Below are 14,444 nucleotides of genomic sequence, written 5' to 3' on the forward strand. Positions count from 1 at the left end.
GATGTTGATTTAATTATCAATATAATGCAATGTTGAAAAAAAATCCTAGAGGCCACATAAGACAAGACTGATAGATCCGTAAATATTAAAAATTCTCCATTAAAAAAAAATTACAAGTCAAGGGAAAAATGAAAAGTTGGGGAAATTTGCAATTTGAACCTGGGATGAAAGGCTAATTTTCCTAACATAGAGTTCCACTAAGCCTTTATAAAACACCATCACCGGGACGCCTGGGTGGCTCAGTTGGTTGGACGACTGCCTTCAGCTCAGGTCATGATCCCGGAGTCCTGGGATCGAGTCCCACATCGGGCTCCCAGCTCCATGGGGAGTCTGCTTCTCCCTCTGACCTTCTCCTAGCTCACGCTCTCTCTCACTGTCTCTCTCTCAAATAAATAAATAAAATCTTTAAAAATAAATACATAAATAAATAAATAAAAATAAAACACCATCACCAAAATAAGAAATGATACAGGATATGAATAGTGTGTGTTTATAAACAAATGGCTCTTAAGTTTATAAAAAGATGCTCAATTTACCCATAAGAGGAGAATTTCACATTGAAACTGCGCTATTTCTTGGATGACATCTTCTGCTGGGGAAAGTGTGGGAAACACATCTTCTTGATAAATTGCTGGCCAGAGTGCAAACTGATTCAACTGAAGAGTAACTTGACAACATCTATCAACCTTACAAATGTTACCTTGAAGTAGCAATTCTACTTTAAAAATGTATCCTATTGAACTATTTGTATACTAGTAAAACAACATTTGTACAAGGTTATTCTTTGTAGCATTATTTATAAAAACAAAAGGTTCAAAGACCAGATAAAGGTCCATCAAGGGTCCAGTTAAATAAATTTTGGAGCAATGATAAAATTGAACACTACTGTAGCTGTAAAAACAACGAAAAGAATGAAAATTTCCTTTAAAATCTGGGTGGCTGGCTGGCTCAGTCGGTAGAGCCCGGGACTCTTCATCTCAGAGTGTGAGTCTTACATTTGCCAGAGAGTTTACTTAATATCAATCAATTAATCAATCTTAAAAAAAAAAAAAAAGGAGAATTCCTTTAAATTCTGATATGGAAGGATCTTCATGATTTAGTGTTAAGTTAAAAAAAAAACACAAGATTCAGTATGTATAGTATGCCACCATTTATATAAAAATGTATGGATAACTATATATACACACGTGTATGCATTAAAATTTCTGTAAGAATATACAGGAAACTAATAACACAGGTTGTCAATGACAGTAAAGTTGGGGACAAACAGGAAAAGAAAAGGATCTTTAGCAACTTACTCTTTTATACATATGAGATTTTAAAGCAAATACATGTATTATATATTTTTTTAAAAAATTTTTGAACATTGCAGATTAGAAAAATGAAATCTCTGTTGTTAGATACTTAAAATTCGAGAAACACAAAAATTATTATTGTAAAAACAAATGTTTGGGGGAAAATGAAATGTCCAATAGTAGTGGACAGATTAAATAAACTATGGGACATCCATACAATAGAATACTAGGCAGCCATTAAAAGAGATTGAGGGAGCACGTGGCTGGCTCAGTCCATGGGACACTTGATCTTGAGGTTGTGGGTTTGAGCCCCATGCTGGGTGTAGAGATTGCTTAAAAATAAAATCTTAAGGGGCACCTGGGTGGCTCAGTTGGTTAAGCAACTGCCTTCGGCTCAGGTCATGGTCCCAGAGTCCTGGGATCAAGTCCCACATTGGGCTCCCAGCTCCATGGGGAGTCTGCTTCACCCTCTGACCTCCTCTCTCATGCTCTCTCTCAATTTGTCTCTCTCTCTCTCAAAATAAATAAATAAAAATCTTTTTTAAAAAATAAATAAAATAAAATCTTAAAAAATAAATAAATAAAAGAAAAGGAGGAAGCATTTCATGTAAAAACACAGAAAGATCTCTAGGATACATTTTTAAGAAGGAAAAGAAGATATGGAATGGGTCACAGAATAGCCTACCATTTGTACAAAAAGAGGGAAAAATAGTAAGTGCATGAAAGTTTATTGGTTGGAGAGCTTTTTCACTGTATACCCTTTAGTACCTTCAAAATTTTTAACCATATGAGAATAGTGCCTTTTTTTTTTTTAAGATTTTATATATTTATTTGACACAAAGAGAGAGAGATCAGGTAGGCAGAGCAGAAGGCAGAGTGGGGGGAAGCAGGCTCCCTGCTGAGCAGAGACACCCCCCCCCCCCATGTGGGGCTCGATCCCAGGACCCTGAGGTCATGTCCTGAGCTGAAGGCAGAGGCTTAACCCACTGAGTTGCCCAGGAGCCCTGAGTATTGTCTGTTTTTTAACAAAATAAAATGTGACTACATACATACTCACAATCATGGCTCAGCATTTTAGGACAGTTTAAAAAAATTCCCTATCAGATGGTAGTTAAAAAGGGTTCTGGAGTCAGGTTTCCTGGGTTCAAACGCTCATTCCACAGTGATGTTAGGCAAGCTTACTTAACTTCTCTGTACCTCGATTTCCCCATGTCCCAAGATGGGGATCATAATGCCATTCTGAGGACACAATGCTGGAAATCAAAAGTAAGTCCACAGTAAACGGTAGCTACCACTATACCTAAAATGTGTGTGATTATCAAAAGAGGCAGAAATTTTATTTTTTATTTTTTTTCAAAGTAGCAGAAATTTTAAAGTGAAAGCTCTTCTCCTAAGTTTTATTTTGGTTATTCTAAGTTATACTTAAGGCATCTAAAGTGGTCTATCAAATGGGACATAATGTGATGTGGGAAACAAAGGCAGACGAAAAATTATTAAATTTCCTTACTACCTACAGTCCACTGACAGGTCCTTGAAACAGGCAATGACAGGCAGTCCCCTCTAGGGACTCAGCTGCCTCAATATTGTTACTTGGCTTTAGGGCCAAAGACAATCCCATTCCACCCCAACCCCCCAATCATGTAAGTCCACTTTATTATTATTATTTTTTTTTAAAGATTTTATTTATTTGACAGAGATCACAAGTAGACAGAGAGGCAGGTAGAGAGAGAGGAAGGGAAGCAGGATCCCCGAGCAGAGAGCCCGACGCAGGGCTCGATCCCAGGACCCTGAGATCACGACCCATGCCGAAGGCAGAGGCTTTAACCCACTGAACCACCCAGGTGCCCCCACTTTATTATTTTTTTTAAGATTTTATTTTATTTATTTAACAGAGAGAAAGACAGTGAGAAAGGGAACACAGCAGGGGGAACAGAAGAGAGAAGCAAACTCTACCCTGAGCAGGGAGCCGGAAGCAGGGCTGGATCCCAGGACCCTGGTATCAGGACCTGAGTAGAAGGCAGCCGCTTAACGACTGAGACACCCAAGCGCCCTCTGTAAGTCTACTTTAACAACAACACAAAAATTCCTTTAGAAATTTCCTTTATCTCTAAACCCCCGCCCCAAGATACATGTTGGCAATCACTCCCCCTCCCCCAAGCATATGGTCCACCCATATACATCTGAAGGATCTCATGACTAAGGTTTAATTAGACAGTAATAAATGACCTTTTCTTATAATAGCTAGCCCTCTCAAGGTCCTGGATACCTTGCTTTCAAAATCTCTTAACGACTTTGCTATCCCTAACAACCCCCCACGCCGCCCCACTTGGAAGTGTATAATGGGCCACTTCTCATGAGCACATGGCAGCTCTTTCTGACCGTGTGTCCTGTCCCCATGCTTTTTTTCTTGTTCTTTTTTTTTCTGTCCCCACGCTTTAGTAAAATCACTTTTTTGCACCAAAGACGTCTCAAGAATTCTTTCTTGGTTGTTGGTTTCAAACCCCTTATATCATAATGAGTGGATAAAATATGCCCAAAGCAGTTTTTTGTCATTAAGACATTTTTTTCAACATTTATTTCTCTTCCCATTTTAGTATGTTGATTTTTCCTAAGTTATAAAATACTACTTACTGGATACTTGCAGACATCATTATCCTTTCTACAGTTAAATATGAGTCTATCAGTAGAACCCTAAATCTACCTCTTTGTGTTCTGTTTCTGTGTGAGCAATCCTGGTCACCCTATCACCTTCTCGGAGTCCCAGAAGAACAAAGGTCACAGTAAGCGATTAGTATTGTGTTCTCAGTCACTGCCAGCATGTCTGGAGCATGGAGGCATTCAGTAAGGGATTGTTGAATGGATGGATGGATGGAGAGATGAATGCACATGCGCAAGCATGAGAGAAAATGGCAGGAAAGTAATTCTCTTTCTGCTTCTGCAGTCCTGCATAGCCAAAAGAGAGAGAACAAGATACTGGGGGTTCATGGAAAGTTCAGAGACCAAGAAAGAGGGTTCTCTTATCCAGTTCACGGGCTCTAGGAGTTGTCGCTCATGGGCAGTTCTGAGAACTCCTATAGGACCCGTGACAAAAACACTTTCTGAATGCCTACTATAGATAAGGCAGTGTGTACTGGGCACTTTAAAACATGATTTAATCCTCTCAGCAATTACATGCGAAGGTGTTATCTTCTAAAAGAGGTGCACAAACTGTTCAACTCTGGGAATTAGCAAATTCTAAAACATTGTGTCTATAGCTCAACAGCCTGAACTCTGCCTAAGTTCCAAATTAACTATCTCCCTGAACCAAGTAGCCTCACTTGGAAGCCAAATTGTAGGGTGTGGTAAAAATAACTAACACAGCAATGCCTCTCTCTATATTTCTAATATCTTTCTAAATAAAAACATTATATAGTTCCCACTGTAGCTGCACCAACAAGGACATACAACATAGTAGTCAAGAATTCCACTAGGATTTACCTTGTTAAATCCAGTTTACTTGATTTTCTTGATTTACTATGTTGTGGGAGAAGATAGAGACAAAATGAAGGAATATACTATTGCTTTTTGTCATCCTATGCTAATGAATATATCCAATAGGGTAGCTGTATGGTTAAATTTTATGTGTCAATTTGGTTAAACTATAGTGTCCTGTTTTTTGGTCAAACACTAGTGTAGAAGTTGCTGTGAAGATTTTGTAGATGTGATTAACATCCCCAATCAGCTGACTTTAAGTAAAGGAAACTACTCTCTGTAATGTGGATGGACCTCATTGAATCAGTTGAAAGTCTTAACAGAAAAAATTCAAGACTTCCAGAGAGGCAGGAATTCTGCTTCAAGATTATAAAACAGAAACCCTTCTTGAGTTTCCAGCCTGCTGGCCTGCCCCATGAATTTCAGACCCACTGCCCCCATAATAGTATGAGGCAATTCCTTAAAATAAATCTCTTCATATTTATTTGTATATAAAAAGGAGGTTTATATAATATATATAAAATTTTAATCATTTGAGTGAAGGGACATTCATAATGCTCATCTAAAAGCATTTAGAATACCTTTCTTGATCAGAAGTTGTGCTATATATTCTAAGGTGTGGGGGTAAAAATATTAACATGGGGGCTGTGATACTGTGATTTATACTGGGAAATACATGTTTGGACTTCGTTTCCGGCAGAGAGCTCCTAAAATCCATAGGATTTCCTAAGTGGTGAGAATAAAGATGCCTTTTGTTACGTTAATGACTGACTTTGGAAAGCCTTAGGTAACCAAAGGATGGGGGATGGTTGCTGGGGGAGCCAACCCTGTGATAGAAGGTTGGAACTTTCAGCCCCACCCCCAACCCTCACCCGCAGCCTTCAGGAAGGGGAAGGAGCTGGAGATGGAGTTCAACCTCCAGCGGCCGCCAATGATTTAACTGAACATGCCTATGAAACAAAGCCTCCATTAAAAGCCCAATGGAGAGAGTTCAAAGAAGGGACCTGGAGAGACGCTGGGAGAGTGATGTGCTAGCTGAGGGTCCTTGCCCTTTCCCCATGCCTGCCCTATGCATCTCTTCCAGATGAATCAAACCCAAGGAAAGGGTTGTGGGGACCTCGGATTCAAAGCCAATTGATCATGAGTACAGGTACCAATCTGGATTTTCGACCAGCTCCAGAAATGGGGCCTTGGAGGTGGGGCAGTCTTGTGGGACTGACTGAGTTCTTAGCCTGTGGAATCTGATGCTGTCTCTGGGTAGACTGTGTCAGAATTCAGATGAATTATACTATGCCCTGCTGTTGTCCAAGATGTGTGGAAAAACCCCTCCCCACATTGAAACTGGGTCCCAGAACACACTTTTCGGGCAACAGTAAACAATAGGCAGTTGTCCCAACTATCTGGCGTAAATATTTGGGCACCTTGGTCCTCTACACCTTGACTACTTTGCTCCACGTATTTCTTTTTTTTTTTAAGATATTTTTTTTATTTATTTATTTGGCAGAGAGAGATCTCAAGTAGACGGAGAGGCAGGCAGAGAGAGAGAGAGAGGGAAGCAGGCTCCCTGCTGAGCAGAGAGCCCGATGCGGGACTCGATCCCAGGATCCCGAGATCATGACCCGAGCTGCAGGCAGTGGCTTAACCCACTGAGCCACCCAGGCGCCCCTGCTCCACGTATTTCTTGTCTGCTCACTCCTGTTGTCTCGCCAGTCTCAGTACTTCTATTCTGTTCTTTGTTTTTTGTTTTTTAAGATTTTCTTTATTTGGGTGCCAGGGTGGCTCAGTGAGTTAAGCCTCTACCTTCGGCTCAGGTCATGATCTCAGGGTCCTGGGATCGAGCCCCGCATTGGGCTCTCTGCTCAGCAGGGAACCTGCTTCTTAATCTCTCTCTGCCTGCCTCTCTGCCTATTTGTGATGTCTTGTGTGTCAAATAAATAAAGATTTACTTGTCAGAGACAGAGTGCACGTGAGCAAGCCGAGCAGGGGTGTGGGAGGCAGAGGGAGACGTAGACTCCTCATTTGAGCAAGGAGCCCGATGCAGTATTTGATCCCAGGACCCCAGTATTATGACCTGAGCCGAAAGCAGACATGTAACCGAATGAGCCGCGCAGGCGTCCCTCCAGTCTCAGTGTTTCTAAATGAAGCCACCCGGGTCACACAAACCTTATAGAAATATACATACACATTTCTGGACACGAAGGATGTGCACACAGAGAAAAAAAGACCATGTGAATAGGCAGCAAGAGGGTGGTCGTCTACAAGTCAAGGAGGGAGAACTTCCAGCCTCTAGAACTGTAAGAAAATAAATGTCTTGTTTAAGCCAAACAAATAATATATTTGTATATTTTATTAAGATCCTATATATATATATGTATATATATGGAGATATATATAGAGAGATCTCCTATATTTTATATATACAAATGACCATATATATAATTCTGTTTCTGGGGAGAATCATGACTGATACAACAGCTATATTATTTGATTAACAAACAGATTAAAATAAACTAATATTGAAAAGACTGAAGTAGAGGCACCTGGCTGGCTCAGTCGGTGGGACCCGCGACTTTTGATCTCAGGGTTGTGAATACAAGTCCCACATTGGGCATAGAGATCACTTAATAAATAAATAAATATTTTTATTAAAAAAAAGATTTCTTTACTTAAAAAAAAAGACTGAAGGGGACGCCTGGGTGGCTCAGTTGGTTGGACGACTGCCTTCGGCTCAGGGCATGATCCTGGAGTCCCGGGATCGAGTCCCACATCGGGCTCCCAGCTCCATGGGGAGTCTGCTTCGCTCTCTGACCTTCTCCTCGCTCATGCTCTTTCTCACTGTCTCTCTCTCAAATAAATAAATAAAATCTTTAAAAAAAAAAAAAAGACTGAAGTAATTAGCAGTCTGCCTCTCTCCCTTTTGATAGCATTTATTCAGAAACACAAATTCCAAATCTGCTTTGGAATTCTGGAATCTCTAATTATGGTTCCACCATTTAAAAAAATAAAATTAATTGTGGGTCATTTTAATTTAAAATTTTTAAGACTTCTTATTTTTTTATTTATTTGACAGAGAGAGAGAAAGACAGTGAGAGAGGGAACATACGTAGGGGGAGTGGGAGAGGGAGAAGCAGGCTTCCCGCTGAGCAGGGAGAGTGGGTCATTTTAATTTTAAAAACCACATGTGATTTATTGTTTTGAGAACACACTAAATAATCATTAAATGAGACAAAGAGAAAATGATGCAACTTTAAGCACTGAAGCACTAATTTCTTGCACCCCCTAGGATTTTTTTTTTTTCCAGCCTTTAACTTACAGGCAGATTGTACTGCAAAATCTTTCAGATGTGTCCCAATAAGTTTAACACCTATGAAATTTAAGGGTGCCTGGCTGGCCTGGCTCAGCTGGTAGAACATGCAAGTCTTGATCTTGGGATTGTGAGTTCAAGCCCCTGTTGGGTGTAGAGATTACTTAAAAATAAAATCTTAAAAAAAAAAATCCACAACAACCCACAAAGACCTATGAAATTTGATCCAACAAGATGGCATGTAGCGTGGGCACAAAGAGCTAGAGGGGAGTGCGATCCCAGTGCCCTGAGTGGGTGACAGCCACAGACCCAGATCTACAACAAAGAGAGAATAAAACACATGCTGAAAGCATGTGAACCTCAAATGTGGAAAACACGTCCAGTTCTCTGACTGTTTACATATTGTAGCTCTTTAAGCAGCACCTGTCTCAGACCTGGCGGCACACAGGGCCTGGACACAGCCCCCCTCTCTAAGATTAGAGTCTGCTGGGGACACCATCAGACAAGTAAATAACTACAATGAATTGCAACATGTTTTATAAAATGATTCCACTTGCAACAATTTCCAAGAGCACCAAGGAAAGCCAGGAAATGATTCTGGTAGAGAGAAGGGATTGATTACAAACAGAAGGTAACCAACAGTGGGACCCAGAAGCTGAATTTCCAGCGGAGGGGGGCAGAGAATTTGAGAGTAAAGAGAATGGAGACCAAAGCAAGGAAATTCATCCTAAAATACTCCAAGCAGAAGGTTTCCAAAGGCACAAAGTCAAATTTAGGTTGGCTTGGTTATGGAGTATGTGGTAGAGCATTGCATGGAGTGAGGTAAGAGAGACAGGGCTTTGGGAGGGGCCGCACGTGGGTAAAGGGCGTGTCAGGGTGGGCACATGGCTGGTAGACAGTAGAAGGCTAATACAAAAGGAAAATCTGCCTGTCAGGGGAAGAGGACGAGTTCACTTGGGTGATGATGAGATTCCAGTAATCACTTCATAACTGGGGTCTGCTGCTTTGGAGAGAATTTAGGCTAAACTATAGGGTTAGTCATCATTAGCAAAAAGGATGAGATTCCCCAGAGGAAGAGGGCAGGACAATGAATGAAGAGAACCAAGGACCAAAGCTGCTGAGCTTTGATTTAAGAGGCAGACAAAAAGTGAAGAGCCCTGCAAGACCCTGAAAAGGGTCAAGGACATATTATTGTGCTGTTTTGTTGTGATAAATTATGCACGGGACATGAAATTTACCATTTGAACCACTAGTAAGTTACAGTCTGATGGCATTATCGTCACCACGTGGGCAACCATCGCCACTATATATTTCCAAAACTTTTTCATTACTCCAAACAGAAACCCTGCAACCATTAAACGATAGCTCCCCTAGTGCCCCTAAACCAAACCCCAGGTAACTTCTAATCTACTTTCTGTCTACTTTCTGAACAATACTTGTTCTTCTGCATCTGGCTTATTTCATTTAACATGTCTTCAAGTTTCATCCACGTTGTAGCGTATTATCAGCACTTCATTCTCTTTTATATAGTGTGCCTTTTTATAATCAGGAAATAGGAGTGGGAAGAGTAGCACTTGGGGGTATTCTAGGACTGTTATTAAGGCTCACGTGCTGGAGCTTGCCAGAAGGACCCAAATCAACTGGTAGACCAGAGCTGAAACCTGAATGGAGAAACCATGATCCATTAGCCAGGAATTCTATAGAGCAGATGAGCATCTGAGAGCTGGATGGTGCCAGGCAAATCTTCATCTGGGAAAAAGACAGTAGAGTGTATCCAGATTCATGGATGAACCCAACACAATATTCCCTTCTTCAGGCTCTTAGCAGGCTCTGCTTAAGATTCTGCCTCTCTCCTTCTCCCTTTGCTCCTCCCTCTGCTTCTCTGCTCTCTAAAATAAATAAATAAATACTTAAAAAAAGAAGAAGTTGGGAAAAGTTACAGTAAAATAAACATAAACAAGGACAAGGAAAAATATTAAATAATTTGTCACCGGGCTCTAAAGAATGAAGAGGTAGACCAGACAGGGTGACGGGCAGCAAAGCAAGGCTTATTGAGTGATAACAAAGTCGTAGTACAAAGTGCCGGAGGAGGAAGGGGACTTGAGAGGGCTACCATCAGGGTTTCTAAGTCTAAGGGTTTTTATGGACTTGTTGGCAGGAACTGTTTTAATCTGATTAACCTTCCATATGCCTGTCATCCAATCAGGCTTTTGTCATCTATTACATGGGAATGGATGGAGAGCTCCTTCCAGGTGGATGTAAAATCCTTTTAAGGGTGGTTTCCTCCCTGGGCAGGAGGCATGGGTGTGTGGGTGTAGGGGGTGTTCCATTGTCCCGGCCCACCTTTCTTCCAATTATCCTTCATCAAGGGCACAGAGTTACTTTGGGGAAGTGGGGTGATAAAAATGTTCTAAACTTAGATTGTGGTGTGGTAGCACAACTACCTTCTGTTGTTATTAAAGATTTTGTTTATTTATTTGAGGGGGGGAGAGCACACACACAAGTGGGGGAGGGGCAGAGGGAGAGAGAATCTGAAGCAGAGTGTAGAGCCCATGGCAGGACTCAGGGGTGGGGGGTGGGGGTTTGAGGGTGAGGGGGTGGCTGGGTGGGTAGGTGGAGAGGAGGGGGATAAGAGGGTGGAGCTCAGTCCCACAACAGCAAGATCATGACCTGAGCCCACACCAGGACTTGGTTACTTAATTGAGTGAACCACCTAGGTGGCCCTGGTGATAAAAAGCCTTTAAACAGGTCATTAGGTTAAACTGAGGTGATTAGGATACATCCTAATCCAATCTGACTGGTGTTCTTAAAAGGAAAGGAGATCTGATAGAGATATATATTGGTTTTGTTCTGGCAGGCAAGTGAACTAAAGATATCTCAAACAAGATGTTGAAAAAGAAAGAGTACTTTGTCAAATAGACCTGGTTCTCCCCTAAAAGAAATTGTGTATTCAGCTCCCCAAACTATTAGAACTACATAGGTCTTGTGTAGAAATGTCTTTCTTCCTCTCATCCTCCTCCTCCTCCTCCTCCTCCTTCTCCTTCTGCTTCTGCTTCTGCTTCTTCTTCTTTTTAAATCTATTTCCTTAAATTCTTGCTTGCATTCTATATTTTCACATCTTTCCTAATGATAACAGACTTCGTTAATATAAGCTGTGACTTTCAGGAACTGGCTTATTGATTTAGTGAAGAACTGGGGAAAAGAGCACATAAGAACCTGCAAAAATGAAGCTTCTACCAGAGCAAGGCAGCCAACGATTCAAAAACTCCCTTTGGTGTAATATCCACCCAGCCTAATGGGAAAATCCAAGTTCAGGCAATATAGATTCACGGACCCAGACTTGTAACTAACACTTTCCTACATTTACATTTTTTCAAAGTAGAAGAAATAAAGGATATAGTTTGTGAATTTGCCAATTGGTTTTCATTTAAATAGCAATATACAGTGAAAGCTGTATAAAAAACAATTTTTTTTTTACAACAACAGCTCTTTATTACACGGATTCAAATACACAGCAGACCAATCATGTTCCCTGAAATTCAACAGTGACATTCACTGAACGTCTGTCAGCGCATTCCTCCAAACTCTAAGGGGCTTCCCTCGAATTGCCTGTACAAAGCCATTCACAAAGAAGAGGTTAAGCACCAGTAAGAACGACTGTTGCTAGCAGTAGTTTTGTTTCTTTGCCGTCTCTGTCATCCTCATCATCAACAACATGCACTTTCTTCCCTGTATGGACGTGGCATTGTAACATGGATGCTACACTCTGCCTATGGTACAAAGTTTATAAATACAATATACCAGTACAAAGTTGAAGCCATTAAAAAGAGTTTAAGAACTACGAGGAGGTCGTTAATTCTGAAGTGTTGATGGAATCTAGGTAGAGATTTAGAAACAACACACAAACTCAAATGTAGTAAACATTTTACTTGGTGAGGGGCACAGGGGGAGTTCTTCTGTGCTACTGAGGGCTCCGGGAGTTGCTTCAGGCTCACTTTCTTTCTGCTATTATCTTTAAATACTGTAGGGCATTGTGAGCGGCCTCGCTCTGCGTGTTGCCACAGGAGATCCCAGAGCCGTGACAGACCGTGATGGGGCTGGTGGAGAGTTCGGCGAGACACTGATACTGTCCGTTGGCGCTCAGTTCTTCTAGATCCAAATATGTTATATTAAAACCTTGTTCCTTGGCGATTTCACTAAGCAGCTGGATGTAATCTGTATTTGGAATACTGAGAAGGCTCCTTTTCAGTAAGTTGATCTTTTCACCAGGAGAATTCCTCAACGAATGCCAAGTACATCCTACTTGAATGGCCTACTACGTTTGTTAAAGAAATGTGGTTCTCTGGAAAAATATTACTGAATTTGGCAAGAAATTTCTCAGCAGCGTTTCTCTTGGCTTGCTTTTTTGATGCCCCCTTTCCAGTTTCCATAAACGACTCTAGCCTACAAATGTGGTATATTCTCTCTTATGCGCAGGTCCTCCCTCTTGGGAAAGGGTATATTCAGGAAGTCTCCAGCCACGATGAATAGCCAACTCCTGTAATGAACCAATAGGGTTAAGCTGATTCTTTGGTTGCTTAGAAGGGTCAGGCATTAAGGGGTCAGGAACTGCAAAGCAAATACTTGCATTGGCTTTCAAAATGTTTATGGCAGCCTCTGCAGCTCTATGTTTCGCCAGCTTCTTACTTGTACCTTCACCTGTGCAGGTTATGTCACCAACGGTTACTCTGAAGGTGAAAGTGGGTACGTGTATTTGCACATCCGATCTTTCACATTCATAAACCGGGATGTTCTTGGTCTTCATGCCGTATTCGTGTAATACGTGAATTGGTGTTTTCCCTGGCTTAGCTGTTATCATCTTCCCCAAACTGAAGGTCCCGCTGTCCTCGTGCTCCAGCGGCGGGGCTGCGGCGCGATGCCTGCTCTGGGACATAGCGAGGAGGGACGGCTTGGCGGCAGGCGTTAGAGCGGTGCGGAGCGATGTCCTTGCTCCCCGGGTCAGCCGTCCCGGAGAGGAGCGCTCCAGCGCCGCCGCCGCCGCCTCCTGGACTCCCCCTTTCCTCCCGGCTTGCGTCCCTCTTCTAAAAAACAATTTTGAGAGGTATAAAGTTTGTGAAATAAAGGCCATCTGTATATTTATAAATAATAAAAAATTAAATTAATAAGATAATATTTTGAACTTTATATCAACAATTTTGAAAATTTAAGGGCAACTGGGTGGCTCAGTGGGTTAAGCCTCTGCCTTCAGCTCAGGTCATGATCTCAGGGTCTTGGGATCAAGACCTGCATCAGGCTCTCTGCTCCGCGGGAAGACTACTTCCTCCTCTCTTTCTCTGCCTGCCTCTCTGCCTACTTGTAATCTCTGTCTTTCTCTCTGTCAAATAAATAAATAAAATCTTTAAAAAATTTTTTGAAAATTTAGATGAAGTGGATAAATCCCTAAAATATTACAGAAGATAAAGACAAATATAATTTATATACTCATACTGATTTAAGTGGATTATTTCTTCTAATAACTCTTTTTTGGAGGAGGGAAAGGCATGGAGCCCAAAGTGGAGCTTCACCTCACAATCCTGAGATCATGACCTGAGCTGAAATCAAGAGTCAGATGCTTAACGGATGGAGCCACCCAGGGGTCCCTTTCCTAATAACTTTAGATATGTAGAAATATATTCCCTATGAAGCTTTGGCAAAACTAGGAATACTTCATCTGTAAAGAAGATGTCAGCTGGCACCCTACTAATTAAAATACAGAAGGGATCAGCTCAAATATTCATTGTCCTAGTAGAAAGCTGAGTATCTTCCTCAAGATTCCTGAAAATTTCTGGGGAGATCATACTCATGTGGTCACTTGGCTTTGACAAAATTTACCCAAACTTTCAGTCAGATTCCTTTTCAACTGGGTTTCAGTCTTGGCTTGTAAAAACTGCAACTTTCCATATAACAGTTTCATCTATCTGCTACATGAGAAGACTTGAAGAAACACTGCCATAACTTCTAAGAGCTCAAGGCTGTGTCTCTAGGATCATGACCCCTGCCCCTTAAATTCTTGCCTGAGAAAGCAGCCAGACTGTTTATTCCCAGCCGAAATCTGATTATAAGGCCCTGACCCTCCTTTTCTTAGGCCTCTGATTTTTTTTAAAATTTTTTTAATTTATTTTTTATTTTTCAGTGTTCCAGAATTCATTGTTTATGCATCACACCCAGTGCTCCATGTGATATGTGCCCTCCATAATACCCACCACTAGGCTCCCCCAACATCCCAACCCCCTCCCCTCCAAAACACTCAGTTTGTTTCTCAGAGTCCACAGTCTCTCATGGTTCGTCTCCTCGTCCAATTTCCCCCAACTCACTTCTCCTCTCCATCTCCCCAT

At 41.5% G+C, this 14,444-nt stretch overlaps 1 protein-coding gene across 1 annotated transcript; it reads right to left on the reverse strand.

Annotated features, from left to right (window-relative positions):
• Positions 1-11,536: 11,536 nt before the first annotated feature.
• LOC122918142 (interferon-inducible double-stranded RNA-dependent protein kinase activator A-like) lies at positions 11,537-13,003 on the reverse strand. The gene is given in 3 exon segments (XM_044266293.1): positions 11,537-12,373; positions 12,375-12,520; positions 12,523-13,003. Coding segments are annotated over 3 exon segments (939 nt in total). The 3' UTR covers positions 11,537-12,061.
• Between the last annotated feature and the right edge of the window lie 1,441 nt (positions 13,004-14,444).

This window comes from Neovison vison, chromosome 10 (assembly GCF_020171115.1).
Source record: "Neovison vison isolate M4711 chromosome 10, ASM_NN_V1, whole genome shotgun sequence".
NCBI classification, from domain to species: Eukaryota; Metazoa; Chordata; class Mammalia; order Carnivora; family Mustelidae; genus Neogale; species Neogale vison.